This window comes from Puccinia triticina, chromosome 9A, assembly GCF_026914185.1.
Source record: "Puccinia triticina chromosome 9A, complete sequence".
Classification (NCBI taxonomy): domain Eukaryota; kingdom Fungi; phylum Basidiomycota; class Pucciniomycetes; order Pucciniales; family Pucciniaceae; genus Puccinia; species Puccinia triticina.
This window is the reverse complement of record NC_070566.1, coordinates 1022286-1035153: the sequence shown is the minus strand read 5'-3', so window position 1 is coordinate 1035153 and position 12868 is coordinate 1022286. Positions and strand designations below refer to the sequence as shown.

Genomic DNA, 12868 nt, shown 5'->3' with positions numbered 1-12868 from the left:
AGCCAATTGGTGATTGTTTGGTTTTGAGTGTGGAATTTGATATCCCCACTTGGAAAGACAGATGCCATTTGAACAGTTACTGCTGTGTTTTTGATTCTGATTAATTAATGCAAGGGCCTTGTTGGCCAGGGTGAAAATTTCTAGTGGAGTTTTGTTCACAAAAGTTTTTGGTGATCCTTGCTTGATTCAAACGGTTGCATGGCTTTGTTTGAATTGATTAATAAAATCCAAGTCAGGGACCTTTGGTAATGAAAGCAGACCACTAGGTTTGATCTGAGCCAGGTTGGTCTTCTGTGCCTTCCGTTTGGTTGCAGAGGCACAAGTATTTGCTTCAACTTTGATAGGTACTTCAGCAGTATTGGTAAAAATCACTACACTATCCGTGCTCTCTGAATCAGTCTTGATGTGGTTTTCTATTGCATCTAGTCAAGTTGCAAGGTGATCTATTCTAGTCATTACTTGTTGAACAACGTCTTGAGTAATCAAGTCTACAGTTTGGGCTGATATTTTGGCTTGTTTGGCTTCTATCCTGTCAAATAGTTCGTTGAGTTTTTCAAGTAAGCCATACATAGCGCTGAGTGTTTTGTTTGATTCCAGAAGTGTTTCATCCTGGTATTTTGGTTTCCCCATGGCTGGGTCTTGAAGCAAAAGTAGTCGGGCAAAAGGTAGAACAATTCGAGTAGAAATCAAGTGGGGCTTAGGTCTTGCTTGGTGTTTGGCTAGAGTGGAAAAAAGGCAAAGTAGTCAATTTGAGTCATCAATAGGATCCTATTTGAGTTTTGTTGATAAAGGATGGTGAGTTGGTGGTAGAGTGGAAGAATCCCCCAGCACTGGTGCGGGTGCTTGGGATGAGACCAACACCAGGGTGGTTTGACAGTACATTATGGGTGGGCTTTCAAGTTCATTTGGAGGGGCTTGAGCCTTGGGAAGGTCCATTGAACGGGCTTGCGAGGCCAATTGGACGGGCTTGGGAGGTTAATTAAGGTTTTTTCAACCTAATTTCTCTGATGGGGCAAGCAACTTCCCACTATGGGTCATTTGGATGGTGTCAAGGACAGATAATGTCCAGGCTGACCCCCCACCCAAGCACCTGGGTGCCAGCCTTAGGACCGCTCACATTTTCAACAAAAACGTTTACGCTGCCTGAGTATTAGTACACCTTGCATCCTGTACCCCGCTTAGATCTTGGTCTGGCTACATCAGGCTCTCCCTTTGATCATGAGGCCACTGGGGATCAGATTAACTGAGAGAAATAGCACCTCAACTTAGATCTTGGTCTGGCTACATCAGGCTCTCCCTTTGATCATGAGGCCACTGGGGATCAGATTAACTAAGAGAAATAGCACCTCAAGCATATATACCGGAAAACTTCCCATTGAGTCTGGGAGCCTCCCAGATCTCAATTTACAACCAAACTCTTAATCTACATATGACTAAAGAAATGGCCTCTGGGGGCCAAACAAACCAGTACAAATAGATGTCATGCAAGTAATGCCAGCATCAGTATGCAAGTAACACCTGTGTTGATACTTTTTTGTATTAACCGCGTCCGTTCAATGCAGAGTCTGTTCCCTCTGAAGTGACTCTGCTTGAACGGAATCCTGGTGCGACTCTACCTGAACGGATTTGGTAAGAGAGTTTGCTCTTCTGCTTTGGACAGACCAGCGACTCCATTAAAGCAGAGTCATGTTGTCAAGTCTGTTCAAGCAGACTCATCAAGCGGACTTGGTGATCAAATTTCACCAAGTCCACTCAACCATATTGCATGAATGGACTCTTATCACACATCAATAATCAAGCCTGTTCAAGCAGATTGCTCAAAAGGACTCTTACAGACACCATTTCCATTCAAGCAATGTTAAACTGATAATTGGACTGCCTGAATTCAGCAATAATAACACCTACATAATTGCCCTCAGCATATATGCTCAACAATCCCATCATCATCAACTTTCACCCTCTCTTCATTCTCAACAATCCCATTGTCATCAATTCTCACCCTCCCATCATTACCAGCAATATCCACATTCCCATTTTCTTTTTCTCTGTGGCAGGAGCACCAATGTTCTATTTCTCAGACTCAAGATTTTCCTCATACTCAACAATCAAAGAATTCAAAATTCAAATCATGAGTGGTCTTCATCCCCAAATTTCCATCAACATTGACAACAGAACCCTGCATAAACAGTATCATCAAAATCATGAATCTCCTAACAATTTCAATTGTCAAACACAAAACCAATCTTAACACAGTATCATCTAAATCATGGATCTTCTTACAATTTCAATCTTCAACCACAAAACCAATCTGAACACAGCTCACACAAATCTCCATCCCAGCATGGAAATAACAATCATGGCAACCACACCTCCAGGTTGTCTATTTTTAACTTGCTCCACTCCCAGAGTGCTTCACCAAGAAATATGCAGAATCCATTTCAAACTTAAGAATATTCTTCAAATCTATCCCCTGTGGAAATACCCGCAAACTGGAATGACCTACCTGAAATTGATTTGGGCCTTATTCAGGAACAAATTGATTAAAGGTTATCTCAAGAGCAGGATTTTTAAATGATCCCCCTGCTGGAAAGTTGGTTGAACATGATTTTACAGGTAACCATTCCTTCAGAAATATTCCAAGAATAATGTAAACAGACTGCATGCATGGTGTTGTACTGAACCTCCTGGATTCAGGCCAGAAACTTTGAGGGCAGTGAGACGTTGTGTGAAGTGTCAAGCCATAATCTTCACAGGATAAGCAACCTAACTTTGCTGCCACCAAGGCAGGATCACTTTATAAAAACCACCCCACCCCCTGAATTGCTTCAGATCTTCAAAATTACATATCAACATAATATACCTGAGGGAAATCAACTCATTCTATCCATCTTTTTGATAAATAGCAACTTCACATTTAAATATCTTGGAGTCAATGCCTCAACCAGAGATGAACTCAACAATCAAGTTGAAGGTATCCATACATTCAAGGTGAATGGTAAAATTCACCATAACATTGGAAGTTTGCTTCCACTTTCACGGGAATTCCCCAAATTCTTACAGCTGGACATATATGACACAGAAAATGAGTTTGAAAACCACAGAGTTCATGTTCAAGATCTACTTCCAGGACTTATGCAAAGAATCTAAATAATCCTTCACCTTTAATGTCCTCTCATGCAACAGTTTGAATTTGTTCCATCTGAAATAAATCCAAATCACTCAATAAGGCTTACTGATAATGCTACAAATGTGGATCAAAGAGTTTACAAACTCCCAACAGGTGACCAAATTGCTTAATAATAATTCTCAGGAACCTTGATTGGACAATGGGACTTTGTAATGGAACCAGGTTGGGCCCAAATGCGATTTACGCAAGAGTTGTATCAGGTAACACAGAGTTAATGATTCTGTGCCCATCCCTCAGAGTCACATTCCTTTCATATCTGACCCAGATAAGTCTGGAGCTGTCTGGACTGCCTTTCAAGCTCATACACAAGAAATTTCCTGTCAATCTGGCCTCCTCCCTCACAATCAATAAATCTCAAGGTCAAACAATTGGTAATTTTGGTATTGTACTTCATGAACCTGTGTTTTGAATTTTCAAGAAGCAAGTCAAGCCAAACTACTAAGGTAGTGATTACACAGCCTGAAAGTGGCCAGCCTTCATGTTAAAATTCAAAAATTGTTTAAAAGGAAGTTCTCTCACATTTTCAGAGTTTTTGATTATCTCTCATCACCATTTTTCCAAACATTTGCTTTTCCAGTAACCAATTTTGTGTCTTTTCCCAAAACAAAATGCCCTTTTTTCACCCAGTTTTCACTTGAAATGTTGTTTTTCCACCCATTTTTCAGTTGAAATTTGGTTTCTCCTTTGACTGAATGCATAGTCACCCTAAAATTGCATCAGCAAATGTTTGAAAATTTTATGCCATTTCCTTTGCTCTCTCCCATTCCCTTTTGGGCCTTCCACATCCTGTGACTTTCACACCCCCTGTAACCCCAAATTTGGGGGCTATGCCCTTGGTTTCATGATAAAGGAAAATGCTTTCCTAAGCCTTTAGTTTTTTGCTTTCATGTGTGCTATGAAAGAATACACACAAATAAGAGTAGTTTCATTTCTTGTTAATCTAATTATTCAACAATAATGAAATACAAGTTGACGTGAGATAAAGTCTTTTTACCTAAGAGCAAGTGCAAGACCACTCTCAACTAAGTCTTTTGAGACTGATAAGAAATAAGAAAGAAAATTCTGGGACTAAGTTCTTTGGCTAAACCTGGGGTCTGATGGAAACAGTACATGTTAGTATCTGCTCTACTCCATTGTCTATGGGACTCATGGTCCTTACCTTACGTGAGCCCTAAGCTTCCGGTGTTAGGTCTAGTTTGCGTCGGTGAAGCGGCTAAGGAATTGTTTGACTTCGTCTATAGAACTTCAATGTTTACTTTAGCTTTATCCTCCCTTTTTTTGCCTAGCTGTGAAGTTGTGTACTCACCGGTTCTTCCTGCTTCTTGAGAAGGACCTAGTTTTCTTGGTTTGCTTTTGGTTGACTTTGTCTACTGGAACTGGAACAAAGCATGAGCTTTTGTCTTCTCACTTGAGCTGGTTGAAGTCAATCTTACCTTTGGTTTTGATTGAGATCCTCTCTAACAGTGATGAAAATTTGAGTTTATTCTCAAGGTTTGTCTTGCAACCTAAGTCTGGATCTGTGGTCACAAAAGTGTACTCAGTATTTCCAGCTTCAGCGTGGGACTGCGGAAGTGGTTCACAATGCTTACCTCTTTCCGCAGCTTTATTAGATTGCAGCGCATTTTGGCGCTGGTCACCTAGGTCTGCAATCTCACATGCTATTTGTTGTTTTGGTAGGTGTCTTTATCAGTAAGAGGGTCATCTAGAGCTCTCTAAATGCCAACAGGAAGTCATCCACTACCCCGCCGTGCCACTATGCTGCCTTAACACAGGGATGATTGCCTCTGCCCAAAACAAAGTGCACTCTGACCGGTATTTTATCACATTAGGATGGTTTTTTGCCCTCAAACAATCTTTTTCTTGGAAATTTCTACAACAAATTGTCATTTCAAAGGGGATTTTAATTTTTACATGCTGTTTTTTACACTGTATCCACAATGTAAAGCACGTAAAGCAGCCCCATGTAAAATTATACCAGGCTCTGGCACAATAAAAGATTACAGTCATTATCACAATTTACATAGCATGCAAAAAGTGTGCCATGTAGAACTGCAGCTGCCTCTGAAAGTGTTTAAAATTGCACACCGCCTTACCACCATGAACATCCACCCCATGAAAAAATCAACATTGAAGTACCCTATCTGCAAATTGCATACTGTGTAAAAAAGCCGCAAAAATCAAGATATCACATATTGGCAACATCTCAGCAAAAAACAAGGGCCGTGAATAGAGGCAAAATACCCAACACAACCAATTTTCTTGCACTAACATAGCCTTATCATCAAGAAAAAAGTGAGTGAAAAAGAAACAGGCCATTCAAGCAAAAAAAATCCCTGGTGAAAAAGAAGCAAGCAAAAAAACAACAATCAGGAATAGAAACCCCTCAAGCCCTCTGGGCCTTCTTACCACGCACTCTCAGTACCTTCTTTGGTTTGAGGACCTCCTTGTGCTGCTTTCAGGTAAATTCTTCTCTCATAATTTCATCTTTATCTCAATCTAAAACTTTTAAATACATTTGATTAAGATAAAGAAAACATTTCAGTTGCTCCAATTTGTTCAGCCTTCAGGTCTGGCGGACTGCAATCGTCAGCCTAACTCTGTTTCTTCTGGCACATCCTTTTCTTTCAGAGAACTTCATAGAAAACTTTTGATTTTTCCCATTTTTTATACCACACCAGAGGAAAAGGCCGGTATAGCCAAGGTGGCAGGAGGTGGATCAGGACCCGCAGTTGCTGTCAAGGTTGGGGGGGGGGGGGGGGGGCAACATTGTCTTTCAAGAACTGTTTCTTTGGGTGGCCTCTTTTTTTGACACCACGTCTGCAGAGGCTGATATGGACATAAGTGACGGAGGCACAACCACATTCATGTCATCTCCTACAACTTTCTTAGGCTGCTTAATTCAAATCTTCTATTTTGGCTGGTCTTTGTGCAGTGGAGCAGCTGGAGTAGGATGCTCAGGGACTTCTGAATGAGCTGGACAAAAGGAAAATTAAGTAATCCAGCCAACAAAATATTGAAAAACCAAATCACTGTTTACCTGTGTCAAGGTTGGGAAAGTGAGCACCGGAAAAGGAGACCACCTGCACAGGTTGGAGAAGGGAACCCAATAGTATTGACACACAAAATCACTGCTTACCTGTGTCAAGGTTTTAAATTTAAGTGTCCAACAAGGAGACTTCCTGCAGAGGTTAGAGAAGGTAACCCGTTGTTCACTAGTGGCTTGGTGATTTCATATTGAGGGCAGTACTTAGATAGGTCTTTCCCAAGCTGCTCTAGTTCTTGAATTTTATGAGCTGCGCCCGCGCGCCAGACCCATCCCTAGACATGTCTTGTAGCTACACACACATGTCACGCTCCTCACCCTAAGGAGGAGCCGGGGGAAGATCCATTCTCTTTCCCATCTAGAAATTTACATTCTAGCTAGATTGACGGACCAGCGCCTCCCCACCCCGCAGACAGACCTTACATTGAATCAGTTTGTCTGAAGCTGACTGAAACAAGATGGTCAATCTTTCTTTGTCTGACTCTCATATTTATTGTGAGCTTTATTTGTAATACTTGCCTTGATAGGCATTCCAGTCACATGCCACCCCACATGGAGAAGAGCTTGCTAGCCTCGCATCCATTTGAAACCAACAACAAATTTGATCTTGGAAATGGTAAAAGTGTGACCTAAATGGAGCAAGGCGTTTACAGCAATGGCAGAAAAGCTTGCGGTTGGGTAGGCCCAACTTTTGGGCTGCTAATTTCAGCCTCAAAGCCTGTATGGCTCCTGTATCTCAGGAATGCCATCAGAAGAAAAACTCCAGTTTCTTTGTGTTTAACTTTGGGGCCTCAAGGGTTGCACCATTGGAGCCCTAGAGTGATTTTTTGCCAATCCCACCCTTTGCTGCACATCCCCCCTGCCCCCATGGCCAGCCCAGCACCCTCCTTGAGCTGACCCAGCCGCCTGAAGGGATTGGTGACTGGCCATTAGGGTGGCAGGCAAGTGATTCTTTAGTCAAGCTTTACTGTTGGAAACTTGGATGTGACCTTTTGGTGATGGTGGTATGCGCAGGTGGTGGTTTGAGGAAAGAGACATGGTGTGTGGGCACTGGGATGTGTACATAAACCTTGTAAAATTTTATATATTTCTGGGCTAGTCTGCAGATTTGAACCCGGTTAGAACAAGGTTGTGAGCCAACAGCATGTCAAACTACCGGATGCAGGTGCGCAGGGGTGTTTTTACATTCTGCCCTTTACATGCTCAGGCTTGACGTTGTATGATTTTAGGCAAGTGGGTGTAAAATTACATCCAAGGGGGATTTTCAGGATTTTAATATGTGGTGGGCTTTACATGCTCGTGTCACTGTATACATGTAGTCATGTACCATGTAAAATTCACCCGCCCCATAAAAAAATGGCACACAGTAAGAGAGTAACTTGTCAACCAATGTAACGGAATTACAGCCACTGTTCAAAAAGGAAACCAAACACAACGGGACGGTTAATATCAATCTCGCGGAAGATGAACAAACCTGAAGAATGAGAGAGTAATAAAAAAACGTACCTCGACGGTACCCGGAGGCTTGGAAGAAATATCATAAGTGACTCGGTTGACGCCTGCGACTTCGTTTGTGATACGAGATGAGGCGGCTCTGAGAACATGGGGTGGGAAATCGAACCCTGATCGGAGAGAACAACAAAAGAAAAAAGTTTAGCCTTCACTGCAAACCAGAATGAAGAAGGATGAAGAAAAGGGAGACCGACAATCGGCGGTCATAAAGTCTTCGGTCTTGACAGCCCGGAGGACGATGACTTGTTCATAGGTGCGCTTGTCGCCCTGGACGCCGACAGCCCGGACGGGCAAGAGGACTGCGAAGGCCTGGCTGATCTGCTCATAGAGGCCCGGCTCCCTCCGGATCTCCTGCAGGAAGATGTGGTCCGCTTTGCGGGCGATGTCGAGCTGCGCTTTGTTGACCGGGCCTAGTATCCGGATGGCGAGTCCGGGACCTGGAAACGGGTGGCGGTTGGTCAGGTTGGATGGGATGTGCAGGAGCCTGCCTAGGGCTCGTACTTCGTCTAAAAAAACGGCAGGTTTCCCAGATGAGCAACGGGCAACTAATGCGTGTTGAATCGAGTGTGAAAGGCTGACCTTTGAATAGCTCGCGAAGGGGCTCGATGAGCTTGAGTTTCATGTTATCAAGCAAGCCACCCACGTTGTGATGGGTCTTGATCGTTGCACTAGGCCCCTTGAAGCTAATACTTTCGATGACATCGGGATAGAGAGTGCCTTGGAGGAGGAACTTGATTGTCCCAGAGTGAGTTTTCGTAGCTTGACGAGCTTGGTCGGCCTCGATCCGTTCGGCCTCGGCCTCGAAAACGTGAATGAAGGTGTTCCCGATCAGCTTTCGTTTGGTCTCGGGATCCTCCACATCCTTCAGGACGTCGAGGAAGGTTTGAGTGGCATCAACAACCGTTAGGTTGACTCCGAGGTCGATCTTCAACATCTGTTGCACTTGCTGGGCCTCGTCCATACGGAGAAGTCCATTATCAACCATGATCGCATGGAATCGATGCCCAATCGCCTCGTTCATTAGCTTGGCGGCCACGGATGAATCCACTCCTCCAGATACTGCGCCGATCACTTGATCATCTGGCCCCACCACACTTCGTATCCGGGCGATCTCTTTATCAATGAATGTTGCCTATGCGAAGCAAAGATGGAGAACTATTGAGCCTTGAATCAACCAAAAAAACAAACTGAAAGAAGGGCTCACCATGGTCCAATCTGGCTTGCACTGACAGACGTTGATCACGAATTTCTCGATAATTTGTTTACCGTTGGTGGAGTGGGTGACCTCCGGATGAAATTGGACTCCAAAGATAGGTTTAGATTTGTGGGCGATGGCGGCATACGGGGCGGATGAGGTGGTGGCCACGACTTGAAAATCATCTGGCAAGCTGTCTAGACGATCGCCATGAGACATCCAGACCTTTTGGAGGGGTTGTTAGGGCATCAAAGAGGAAAGAAGAACCGTCCGGAGCCCCTAAGAAGTCTGCGTACCTGAACCTGAGCTCCCAGCCCATCAAACAGGACATTCTTCCCGCCATCAAGGCTCTCGGCTTTACAGACGTCCAGGATTGCACTGCCGTACTCCTTGTGATCACAGGCAATCACCTTCCCTCCAAAGCTCCGTGAAATCTCTTGCAGTCCATAACAGATACCGAAGACTGGAACACCCAAGCTGAACACGTCCGGATCGACCCGGGGCGAATCGGCATCGTAGACCGAGTAAGGTGAGCCCGATAAAATGATTCCCTTTGGACGCCATTTCAGCTGTGAAACCTTGAACGTGCATGGCAGCATTTCACAATACACCTACAACAAAAAACGAAGATGATTCTGCTCAGCATTGGGCTCATGCGGTAGATTCTTTTTTTTTCCTGCTCACGTTAAGTTCACGGCATCTTCGCGTGATCAGATGAGAGTACTGAGAGCCAAAGTCGAGGATCAATCTACGGAACAAAAAAGAAAAACCCAGGGAGTGGTAAGCTGATACGCGAGGAGAAGCAATACTGAAGAAAGAGGGTACACTCACATTGTATCATATGATTGGGCTAGATCGGTCAGCGGCACGGCGGCGGCATCGGTTGCGATAGTTGAAGCGGTTGACATTGTCAGATGGATATGTGAATATTTCTCGGGAAGTTTTGTGAACACCGGAGTGGTGGGCAGCTGCGCCGCTCGCCGCACTGCGGGGTTGCGGGGTTTCAAAGTCGCCTACACCGTGGGCGCAAACCGCCCCACCTCAGCCAACTTGGGGATGCGACTGCTCCGCAGCCGTCACGCAAGCTGGGCAGCCGTCCCTGGGCTGCCATGAGATCAGCACAATGGGTAACCGTTGCGAATGGCCTATCAAATTGCCACCCCTGCTCCACAGCTGCCCACTTGCCTTGGGCAGCAGCAGCTGACCGTTTCCGAGGCAGGAAATGGGCGTAGATCCGATGCTCCTGCAGCAGCAAGAGTCAGATAACCCAGAAACAGCAAAATTGTGCGACTGGGCTACCCCCACATATACTTGGAAAGGTCTACCTCGTCCACCTCAAACAGAACTCCGCAGGCCCTGACGAGCTCGGAAACTTCCTCCCGCCGAAGCCTGAGAGACTGTTTGCTATGAAGGTCCTTAATAAGAAGGAGATGATCCAGCAGCATCGGATCAAGCGCGCTCTTGCTGAACAGGTCTGTCGCCACTCACTCAACTCATACACTCACTCACTCACTCACAAACCCACTTTATAGGGTATCCTCGCCGCATCCAACCATCCGTTCAGTGTCACCCTCTACCACTCCTTCCAATCCGAAGACTACCTCCACTTCTGCATGGAGTACTGCATGGGCGGCGAGTTTGTACGTCTTCCCTCCCCCTCCCTCCCCGTCTCCCGAGCGAGAGGCTGACCAAGTGTGAGCGGTTGACAGTTCCGGATGCTGCAGACCCAGCCCGACAAGCGGCTGCCCGAGGCCGACACCTGGTTCTATGCCGCCAAAGTCATCTCCGCGCTCAAGTATAGATGGACTCGGCAATCATTGCTTTGCCAACCAAGGAGCAGATACTAGCTCGCATGGAAGCCAACAAATCAACCAACAAACCGGCTTTACAAGACAACACAGCTGATTTTTGACCGCGGGAAATAGTTTCCCGTCGGATTTTTTGTACATATTTTTCATTGTAAATTCTTTTTTTTCTATCTCATTTTGCCTATTGCGCCAGCGCAATCAAACTTGTCTCTTGTTCTTTTGTGACCTTGGTGGTCAGGACAAGCGCGTTCCTCACCATTGGTTGCTTCCTGGCAAGCAGAGCTGCCGCTCTGCTGGCCCTTTTGCAGCCAGTCTGCTGGGTGGTGTGCAGTACAAGTACGCCCTGGGGATGCATCCAAGCCAACCATGCATGCTACTGGGCAGTCCACGAGGTGTGGTGCAAATGTCCCAGTGCTGTGGCAGGGCCGCATTGTCTGGCCGGGGATGTTTGGTTGCTGGGAATTGGACAGACATGGGCCATTCAGGCCACGTGCGTGGTTAGCAGCCTTCATGCCGCGGAATGGCAGTAGGGTACTGTTGATCCAGCCCCAGGCTGTATACTCAAGCCGTTTCAGTGACGGTAGGTAGGGCCGTCTCTGTGATGATCATTTAAATTTGGATGAGCATGCCCCTGGGATGGGCTGTGGAGTATATTGTGCCGTCCTGGGGTCATCCCACAGAGGGCTGTCCTTGGGACAGCTTAGTGCACCCGTGGTGTAAAATTGCTCAATCTGTTGAGCAGGCTAAACTTTAACTGGCTGGTGAAAGTTGAAAGATTAAGTTTTCACCAGCAAACAAGGCTCAGTAGACCCCTCTAAATCAAGCCATTTAGGCAACGGGAAGTCCACCACTTCCCATCGATTCTGGGAGCCCCACAGATGTGAGTAGTTGAGAAGGAAAACTTGTAATTTTCTCCGGTCTTTAGGTTCCATTGCAATTCACAAATCTTGTCCACTGGTCAGATATATATCCTACCAAATATCACTGTCTCCGGTCAGAGATCCATTGGTGCAGATATAACTCACCTGCAAGAGATCCCTTCAGGTGGATAGCCATTGGAACCACCTCTGAAAACTGTACCCAATCAGCCAACCTCCTCATCTAAGCACCACTAAAAATCTTTTAAAGCTATGTATTCCACCTTCCATCAACAATGAGTCAACAAAAAACACCATTGCAATTCAATCAATTGCTAAACCCAAGAAGTTGACCACAGACCTCCACTCAAAGAAGTTGTCCTGCTCAACAACCTGCCAGAAAGGGAAACTTATCCCAGAAGAGGAATTCTGGGCATCAGAAAAGCTTGTATCACATTCCATGGCCTTGTCCCGTTACTTCTCCACATGATTGAACATGGTGTGATACATTGGGTACAGCAAATCAGTTTCTTGTGACTTGAGAATCTTTTCATCAAGATTTTCTTTCAGTTCCAAGTATATTGGTAGGACATGCATTCCCAAGGATGAATCCCCTTCCATTTTGGAAGTAAGCTCAACAAAAACCTACATGAATTGGAAGAGTGATATTTTGACCAACAGCCAAATGTTGCACAAGGTGAAACCTCCAGCTCCTGGTTGAGACTGTCCAGTTCATTCCAATCTTTTGAAATGGTGTGTCAACAAATATTTTCACTCCTCCATCCTCCTGGTTGTCTTTGAGAAAGATTTCAATGAAATCACAGGTGTTGATAGCCTTCTGGTAACTCTGACAGTGGATGTTCCAGGGGATTCCGTACCCTGAAATCAAAGGGGAAACTTTTATCCCCAAATTTTGAGCAGTTGTCTGAAGACTGAAAGATTGAGTATTTTTTTGCTGATCAAGTTATCTGTTTAATAACTAAATCAAGCTGTCAAAGACATTTAAGTGAAAGGTGTTTTTCTCTCAATGTTGATGATCTGCATGTGACAAAGTTTTTAGTTTTAAAATGATAAGTCATACATACCTTTTTGGTAAGCTCCTGAAGCTTCAATTAGGTGCTTGATTGTACTGAAGCAGCTTCTGTGTCTTGATCAGGTGCTATTTCATTGGGATCAGGCTAAGGTTCCAATCCGGTGCCCCGGAGCCGGATATCACCCATCCCGCACCCTGACCCTGGTATTATCCGGAATCCGGCCAGATTTTCC

General features: G+C 45.1%; 2 protein-coding genes across 2 annotated transcripts; one reads left to right on the top strand and one right to left on the bottom strand.

Annotated features, from left to right (window-relative positions):
• Positions 1–7630: 7630 nt before the first annotated feature.
• Positions 7631–9845, bottom strand: PtA15_9A108 (uncharacterized protein; the record flags this gene model as incomplete). The annotated part of the gene is made up of 8 exons (XM_053172282.1): positions 7631–7639; positions 7737–7852; positions 7937–8248; positions 8322–8874; positions 8947–9162; positions 9234–9548; positions 9622–9685; positions 9769–9845. The coding sequence occupies 8 exons, from the start codon at positions 9843–9845 to the stop codon at positions 7631–7633; spliced, it is 1662 nt and encodes a 553-aa protein (XP_053023538.1).
• A 232-nt stretch (positions 9846–10077) lies between these two features.
• Positions 10078–10784, top strand: PtA15_9A107 (uncharacterized protein; the record flags this gene model as incomplete). The annotated part of the gene is made up of 4 exons (XM_053172281.1): positions 10078–10194; positions 10281–10409; positions 10470–10577; positions 10647–10784. The coding sequence occupies 4 exons, from the start codon at positions 10078–10080 to the stop codon at positions 10782–10784; spliced, it is 492 nt and encodes a 163-aa protein (XP_053023537.1).
• Positions 10785–12868: the final 2084 nt, after the last annotated feature.